At 36.2% G+C, this 8,294-nt stretch overlaps 2 protein-coding genes across 2 annotated transcripts in view; one reads left to right on the top strand and one right to left on the bottom strand.

The window, feature by feature from the left end:
• zbtb47a (zinc finger and BTB domain containing 47a) overlaps nucleotides 1–5,141 on the top strand; it is a 22,894-nt gene extending 17,753 nt beyond the window's left edge. The window contains exons 3-6 of the mRNA XM_016525152.1: nucleotides 841–988; nucleotides 1,101–1,216; nucleotides 4,289–4,433; nucleotides 4,513–5,141. Coding sequence (XP_016380638.1) covers nucleotides 841–988; nucleotides 1,101–1,216; nucleotides 4,289–4,433; nucleotides 4,513–4,919 — 816 coding nt within the window. The 3' untranslated portion in view covers nucleotides 4,920–5,141. The remainder of the gene's footprint in view (nucleotides 1–840; nucleotides 989–1,100; nucleotides 1,217–4,288; nucleotides 4,434–4,512) is intronic.
• A 1,603-nt stretch (nucleotides 5,142–6,744) lies between these two features.
• Nucleotides 6,745–8,294, bottom strand: part of LOC107718175 (kelch-like protein 40a) — a 7,390-nt gene continuing 5,840 nt past the window's right edge. Inside the window, exon 6 of the mRNA XM_016525153.1 lies at nucleotides 6,745–6,931. Within this exon, the coding sequence (XP_016380639.1) occupies nucleotides 6,820–6,931 (112 nt within the window). The 3' untranslated portion in view covers nucleotides 6,745–6,819. The remainder of the gene's footprint in view (nucleotides 6,932–8,294) is intronic.

Genomic DNA, 8,294 nt, shown 5'->3' on the forward strand with positions numbered 1-8,294 from the left:
AAACAAGCTGAAAACACTCTAACTGAAAAACCTTTAGTGCTTTTCTATAGTATTAAGCCTCAAATGTCAAATATACATCGGATTGGTTTCTTTAAATTATAAAAAAAGTAAAAATATGAATGGTATTATAATGTTATACTAAAACTAAAACTAAAACAATGGAAAAAACCCTTAAGATAACATGTAGAAAGAAAAAACATATCTTAAGTGTACAGTATAACATAAGTGGACTTTGAACGATTAATTGCCGTTTTGAACGATTACGTAATTGTGGCATCCATAATTGTAATTGCGATTAGAAATTTGATTAATTGTGCAGCCCTAATCTATACTTGACATTAAACTATGGAACAGCTTCAGAACACTTGAAATACAGTGCACGAAAACGTTATGGTGCTTAATAATGTTTTTGTGCTTTCGTGGGGCTTAACAATAACACAGAATAGTATATGCACAATATCGGATTTGGATCGGTCTCGTCTGACCGATACCCGATCCGGCAGAAAATGCCAGTATCGGAGCCGATACCGATCCTGAGTTTCGGATCGATGCATCCCTAGAGCTAACATGGACTAACATTGAACAGTTGTATTTTTATTAACTAACGTCAACAAAGATTAATAAATACTGTAACAAATGTATTGCTTATTGTTAGTTAATGCATTGAATATAGTTAACAAATGGAACCTTATTGTAAAGTGCTACCCATTTTTCCTTTTCTTTATTGCAGACACTTTTATTTGTAATTGACCCAGGAACATTCAAACCCATACAAACATACAACTTAATGCAGTGGACATGATTGCATTTGCTTTTACTGGTCTTTATCTCATTTTGTAGTGTCTAATCTGTGGAAAAGCTTTCAGGAAGCTCTGGTCGCTCCATGAGCACAATAAGATTGTTCATGGCTATGCTGAGAAGAAGTACACTTGTGAGATCTGTGAGAAGAAATTCTACACAATGGCTCATGTACGCAAGCACATGGTTGGTGAGTTGTGTTACTGCCATTTTCTCTCTCAAACGTTTACTCATAGTCTTATACTTTAAACAGTTAACTTTAATTATCTGACTAATCACTGTCTTGTTCTGCACATCTTCAGCTCACACAAAAGAGATGCCATTTACCTGTGAGACATGTGGCAAGTCTTTTAAAAGGAGCATGTCACTGAAGGTCCACTCTCTCCAACATTCAGGAGAGAAGCCTTTCCAGTGTGAGGTATGGTCAAATTAAGCAATAAAGTAAAAGAAGCTGTGACTACTGTCATTATATCTTCATAAAAAAACTATTTAAAAAGTACATTAACATTTATTAAAACAATGTTTTATTTTTCAGCTAATTTAATATTTTAAGTAAATTCATTAAGTGTCATTCTTTTACTATTAGATATAGTCACTGATGTCAGTAAGTAAACAATAGGGAATAGTAAAGTACAATTTTTCAGAATAATTGCTATCTTGATTTGAACAATTCCGATTCATAAAATCTCAAGAATGATTTTTACTCTATATTTTGAAAATGTATCTGACTACATAGTTTGAGCATTGTTTATATATATATATATATATATATATATATAAACAAGTAGTAGAACAACAAGTAGTTTCTTGACATTATTTCGGTGTATATGTGACCCTGGACCACAAAACCAGTCATAAGGGTCAATTTTTTTAAATTGAGATTTATACATCATTACGATAGGAAATTTACAAAATATCTTCATGGAACATGATTTTTACTTAATATCCTAATGATTTTTGGCATAAAAGAAAAATCGATCATTTTGACCCATACAATGTTTTTTTGGCTATTGCTAAAAATATACCCAAGCGACTTAAGACTGGTTTTGTGGTCCAGGGTCACATATAAATGTGTGTGTGTGTGTTGTGTAAACGTATATACACAAAAATAACATCAAGAAACAACTTTCTACTGAGCAGTCCTCACTGGCTGCACAATATAACAAACATAACATTACTAGTGTAGTCTGATTAATTGAAGAAATGTCTCTTATGAACAGGTTCTTTTTAGAGAATCAAAAACATTAAACGAATAGTCGTCCTTTTACAAAATAGGTCAAATAGGTGAGTTACCAATTTGAATCAGTCTGAAACACTGCCCACTGTTATTAACAGTATTTTAAAAAATCATGTTAAAATATACTGATATGTGAATATAACATAAATAAGAATTTATTAAATCAGAACATCTGTAAACAATAAATTATTTCTGCATAGTGATATAAACAATAACTGGTCGAAGATGGGTTTTTGCATCCAAGCGTTGGATATTTTAGCACAGCTGAATTGACCAATCAGCATCCAGGACCAAAACATTGTGTTTTATTATGTGAATTGGCCATTTGCACGGAGCCTTCTTTAGAACTTCCGCATAAATATAAGCCAGCTGGTAAACTTCCAGTTAAGCGTCATTTGATGTTGTGGTATATGTAGAGACTCTTGAGATGCTCACAGAAACCTCTCCTGCTTTGTTCTTGTCAGAAACTGAGAAACAAAATAATTGCAACACCGTAAATAATGATAGCGGCATTAACATAAAATTTCATTTAATAACATATAGTTTTATATGCCGAGCCTGGTAATCCCAGGAGAGCACCTAGACACGTAATTGTACCTTTAAATGCTGACAACTAAACACTAGCGTAACTGTTTAGTTTAACATTCGCTAGCTAGCGATGCTATCTCGTAACATCTCGTAACATGGTATTCTTGATAATCAGTAACTTGCCTTCATAGTCATGAACACATTTTTAAACACATAATATTTTAAAGCCTTTTTTATTTCTCAACTCTACAGCTGTGCAATAAAATTCACTTTAAAGATTCACTTTTCATTCATGAAGGTGATTTGAAAAAATGTGCCAAAAATCTCTCCTGGAGGAAAACAAAGACTTTTAAGATGAAATTGACATGAAATTACCATTATAACCAGTCGATTACAGCAGAGGATCACTGTTACGTATCCGATCCATGAACTTCCGTCTGCTAGCCATCAGAGGTCACCCTTTCCATTTCATTGACTCTCGCACTACACACTGTTGCATATCACCCCGGACTACATATCCCATCATTCATTACACTGATTGCACACAGCACTGATTGCACACAGCTCTGATTGCACACAGCTGTTTCATATCACTCACTCACTATTTAACACTCAATCTCACTCCTTTCTAACTGCCGAGTATTGTATGCGCTTATCGCCAGCAGTGATAGCTACTCTACAGAGCCCTCGTTAGCTTCCTAGCCTAGCCTAGTCTTGCCTTGTCTGTTTTCTCGGTTTCTGATCTTTGCCTGTTTTCCTGGATTTATCCCTTTAGTCTCGCCCTTTTGATTCTGTTCGCCGCACATTGACCTTCGCTAGCCCTAGGATTATTCTTGTGTCTTGTCCGCCATATACCTGTTTGCCATTGTTCGACCCTGCCTGTGTTTCTGACCTCTCTGCTTTAAATAAAGCTTGCACATGGATCCGCACGTCTCACGTCTCGTCAGCCCCGTAACAGTCACTCATTAGCTCAGTTGCTTTTTCAACTCCCTAGTTTTTTTCACATCTTGCTTTTTGGATTTATTATGAAATGACTATTATAACTAATTTTAGTACTTTTACTGTACGGAAGTATAAGGTATAGCAAGTGCAGGAAGTCGCAAAGTCTCATGCCATTTAAAAAAATAAATAAATAAGCCCAAATACCAACAGCCTAGAAAGGTAAATTATTTAAATACTTAACTAGTTAACTACAAATTAAACAAGTAAATTATTAATGGTATAACAATTTAATCATAATGCATTAAATATTTTTTAGATTTAATTTAAAAACTACATTTTTAAGTTTTATCTTTAACTGTAGAAGCTGCTAATTGCTGCTGTAGTTTTGTTACTCTGAATTTAGTCAGAATCACTTAATGCACAGCTGTTTTTGACAGCAGTTCGTCAGATGTTTTGTTCCGTCCGTTGCCTTATCACTGTCAATCATAGCAATGACTCGTGGCACAATGTATCGGATTCACTCGCTTCATTTTTTACACTCGCATTTGTCTTTCTTGAAACTGTATACGTGGACGTTTGGTCCTCTTAGACAAACAAAACTTTTCTTTAAATTTGTGAATGGATTATGTAGAGAAACCAAGCAAAGGGCGTTCCACTTATAGCACAGTTGATTTTGACAGTTGACCGGAAATGACTGAGCTGGCTTATCGAAAACCAGGAAGTAACCGTGCACGTAGTCAATTGCTGGCCCTGTTTGAAATTTGTCCACTTCTTGTCATTTAGGTCTGCAGTGAGCGATTTCAGTATAAGTACCAACTGCGCTCTCACATGAGCATCCACATCGGACACAAGCAGTTTATGTGTCAGTGGTGTGGGAAGGAGTTCAATATGAAACAGTATTTTGATGAGCACATGAAGACACACACAGGTGAGATGTTCGTACACATGTATAGCACTTTGAAATCTTTTATACAGCAAGTCTAAGAGGTCTGCTGTTTTTTTCCTAGGAGAGAAACCATATATATGTGAGATCTGTGGGAAGAGCTTCACAAGTCGTCCCAATATGAAGCGGCACCGGCGTACACACACGGGAGAGAAGCCTTACCCCTGCGAAGCATGCGGCCAGCGGTTCCGCTTCTCCAACATGCTGAAAGCTCACCGAGAGAAGTGTTCCCAGGTCAGGAACCCTCCACTGCTGCACTCCTCTGCTATAACCAATCAAACGGAAGCTGCTGCAAACCAAGAACTGCCGGTTGGGATGGAAGCACTGAGGGATATTAACCCACATCTGCATGGTGTAGTCTCTTTTCCATCATCTGTGCTCCACTCAGTGGACGGGGGTCCGTCACATTCTCAGCTGCGTTCCCTTACGCCGCTCTACTCCACTGGAAGGACAGACTCCAGGAACCTGTAACTACTGCTCTGTATTATAATATAGTTTCTTTGTGATGCAGAGATACTTTATATGTAGCAAAGAGTCTGAGATTTCATGTTAGTCTTATTTTGTTTTCACATCATATTCTCTGATACTCATTCTAATATCCCTTCCGTTTCCATATCAAATGTTGACGGAGTCCTCCATGCTATGATAATCCCTAAATAGGTAAAAAGTATGAAGTAAAATACTAAAACTATTACCCAGATGTAGAATATTAAATGTAAGACATATATGCTTTTATGTACAGTATATTAACAGAATAATAAATAGACAAAAGCATATTTAGTTTATATAGCTTTGGGTTTGTTTTTATAGGTTTAGATGCTTTATTTTATGTCAAAATTTGTCAAAAAGCACTATTCGTGTTTGGGGTGATGACCTGTGATATATATACGTATATGGATATATACAAGACACAGTCTTGGTGGTGAAAATGTTCAGTCAGGAGATTCTGTTTCTGGCACTTTACTGGCTTGTTGGTGTAAGGGGTTTCATAAACATTTGTTTAGCCCTTACATTTTGTGATAGTTTTATCATTTCTGTTTGAAATTTGAAATTTTTTGTTGTATTTGTTCAGATGCACCTTAAAAATCAAAGTGAATTGTTTCTCCAACTTTCTCTAAATTGTGAATGACTATCATTTGTATGTTGTCAACAGCTGGAAATTTGTGAGTCAAGCATACGGCTCATTTGTTTTGTTAAAAAATTCACATCCTTGAGGGTTTGTGTTTTTGGTGATGCTCAAATTCATGAATGTGTTTAGGCTGAACTTGTAGGTCATAAAAACCACAGCAGCCATTTAACAGGTGAATTAGTAGAGATTGTATTATATTATTAATGAAAAAATCAGTTGTTCTCCACTATTGAGTGTTCATCCACTTCTCACAGTCTCATGCAGACTCTAATGTTTGATCTTCTGAATTAAAAATCTATTTTTTTATTGTTTTTAACTGGTCATTTTTGCACTTGAAGACAGGAATCTTATAGTTTCAGATCTGTAAATGTTTTTACACAGCAATATTTTTGGTATTTTTAATGAATTGGCTATTACAATCCTATTTTATTGCTGTAGTATTTTAATTTCTGTCTATGTAATTAAGAATATTTTGGTACATGCACAGTATTCCAAAACCTGAGAGGTGTTCGGATCTCTTCATTCCAGATTGTTTGTGTTCGCAGCGCTAGCTGTTTATTATTCATGATGAAAAAGTGACTCTGAAGCTCTATCTAGGACCCATCATGAAAGTCATGATGTCAAGCAGTATCAACATGAAAAAAGATGGCATACGTAATATAAAGTCTTTGTATTCTTTCACCTTTACGTTTTTATTTTCATGTGGCTTTGGAAGGTGTATAACAATATTTTTACCACATTTACCACAGACAGTTGTGTTTTGTTGTTTGTGTTTTCATTTTAGTTTGGTCATTGTCTACAGTATATTAGGTTATTGTTCAGTCACTGCCATTTATTTCTCTTATTTTTTGAATGTTAGAACATTGTACTTGGTCATAATTGCAAAATGTTCAATTGTAGTTGTCATCTAAAATAACATATAATAGAATGATAGAAATCAATGTACATGGATATTTAAATAAGTCAAATTATTCAACATCTAATTACCCAAAATGACTAACAAAGCATTCTTATGAAAAAATAGATGGTCTTGTGTTTGTCTCCATCTGCTGAGTTTTCTTGGAACAGCAGCACCAAACACTGCTCTATTACATACCTTAAGATCTACCACAAACTATATCAACATTAAGCAAGCCAAGTCTGTGACTTTCTTTTTGATTCAATGGAATATGTATTGCTCTTTTATGAAGATGTGGGCGACATTGTTTACTCTGTATTTTGTCAATAGATGACAGCTGTAGATCACATCTTTGTGAGTTTCAAGGTGTTCAGACGTACTCCAAGCACCGTGGCCCCTGCAGCATAACGGATCTCTCTCAGGATCCCATTCCAACAGTTCTCCTCCCCCTCAAACCTGTCAGGCAAATCACAATTTAAATCTCAATTTTCAACTTTATTTTCAAATATACAGTGGGTATAGAAAAGAATCACCCCTTTTAAAATAATCACATTTTGTTGCTTTGCAGCCTGAAATGAACACGGACACAGTTTTTGTTTTATCCGGCTGTATTTACTCAGTGCAGCTTATAACATCCAAGTGAAAGCTGTAACACCAACTTGTCAGAAAAAAAAAGAAAAGAAAAAAACAGAATTACTGAGTTGGAAAAAGGATCACCCCCCTCCTAAAAATGACTTGTAAACTCAATCAGGTGTAGCTAGATCACCTTCTCATGGCACACAAAGCCATTTGACTTTCAACTGTGATCAGCTGTGGTCATTTTGATTAGCTCATCATGAAAAGAGCTTTCCTGGAGCATTTTCAGTCCTTGGTAGTGCAACTGAAACAAACAACCAGCTATGGGTGGCAAGACACTGTCAAAAGATCTCTGGGATAAAGTTGTGGACAGGCACAAGTCAGGAGATGGATACAAATTTTTTTTAAAAGGCTTTATCAATGCCTAGAAGCACAGTGAAGTCTATTATTAAGAAGTGGAAGGTACAACACACACCCTCCCTGGATCAGGACGTCGCTCTAAACTGGATGAAAGAGGCAGGAGGAAACTGGTCAGAGATGTGACCAAGAGGCCGACAGCAACTCTTTTTTTTTAGTATTTATATATTTTTTTCAACTCTAATTTATGACAAAGAGTGGTGATCGTGTGCATGTGACAGCAATATCACAAATTCTCCACAAATGTAGCTTGTATGGGAAAAGCTACTCCTCAAGAAAGGCCACATGCAGTCACGACTGAGCTTTGACAAAATGCTCTTGAAGATTCTGAGGCAGATGAGACTAAAATTGAATTATTTGTCCTCCACACCAAACATTGTCTGCCAGAAATCCAATACAGCTCAGCATCCAAATAACATCATTCCTACAGTAAAGCATGGAGCTGGTAATATCCTGTTATGGGGGGTTTTCTCTGCAGCAGGGACTGGAGCACTTGTCGGGATAGAAGAAAAAATGGATGGGGCAAAATACCATCAAATTCTTGAGAAAAAAATCTGCTGCCCTCTGCTAGAAAGTTGTCAATGGGAAGAAGGTTTACCTTCCAACATGACAATGACCCAAAGCATACAGCAAAACTGAGCACACAGTGGCTGAAGGAGAAAAAGGTGAATGGCCTAGTCAGAGCCCAGACTTAAACCCCACTGAAAATCTGTGGAATGACTTGAAGACTGCAGTCCACAAACACTCACCATCAAATTGAACTGATCTTGAGCAGTTCTGCAAAGAAGAGTGGGCAAATATTGCAAAGTCTAGATGTGCAAAGTTA

The sequence above is a fragment of the Sinocyclocheilus rhinocerous genome, unplaced genomic scaffold, assembly GCF_001515625.1.
Source record: "Sinocyclocheilus rhinocerous isolate Xijiao unplaced genomic scaffold, SAMN03320098_v1.1 scaffold480, whole genome shotgun sequence".
NCBI classification, from domain to species: Eukaryota; Metazoa; Chordata; class Actinopteri; order Cypriniformes; family Cyprinidae; genus Sinocyclocheilus; species Sinocyclocheilus rhinocerous.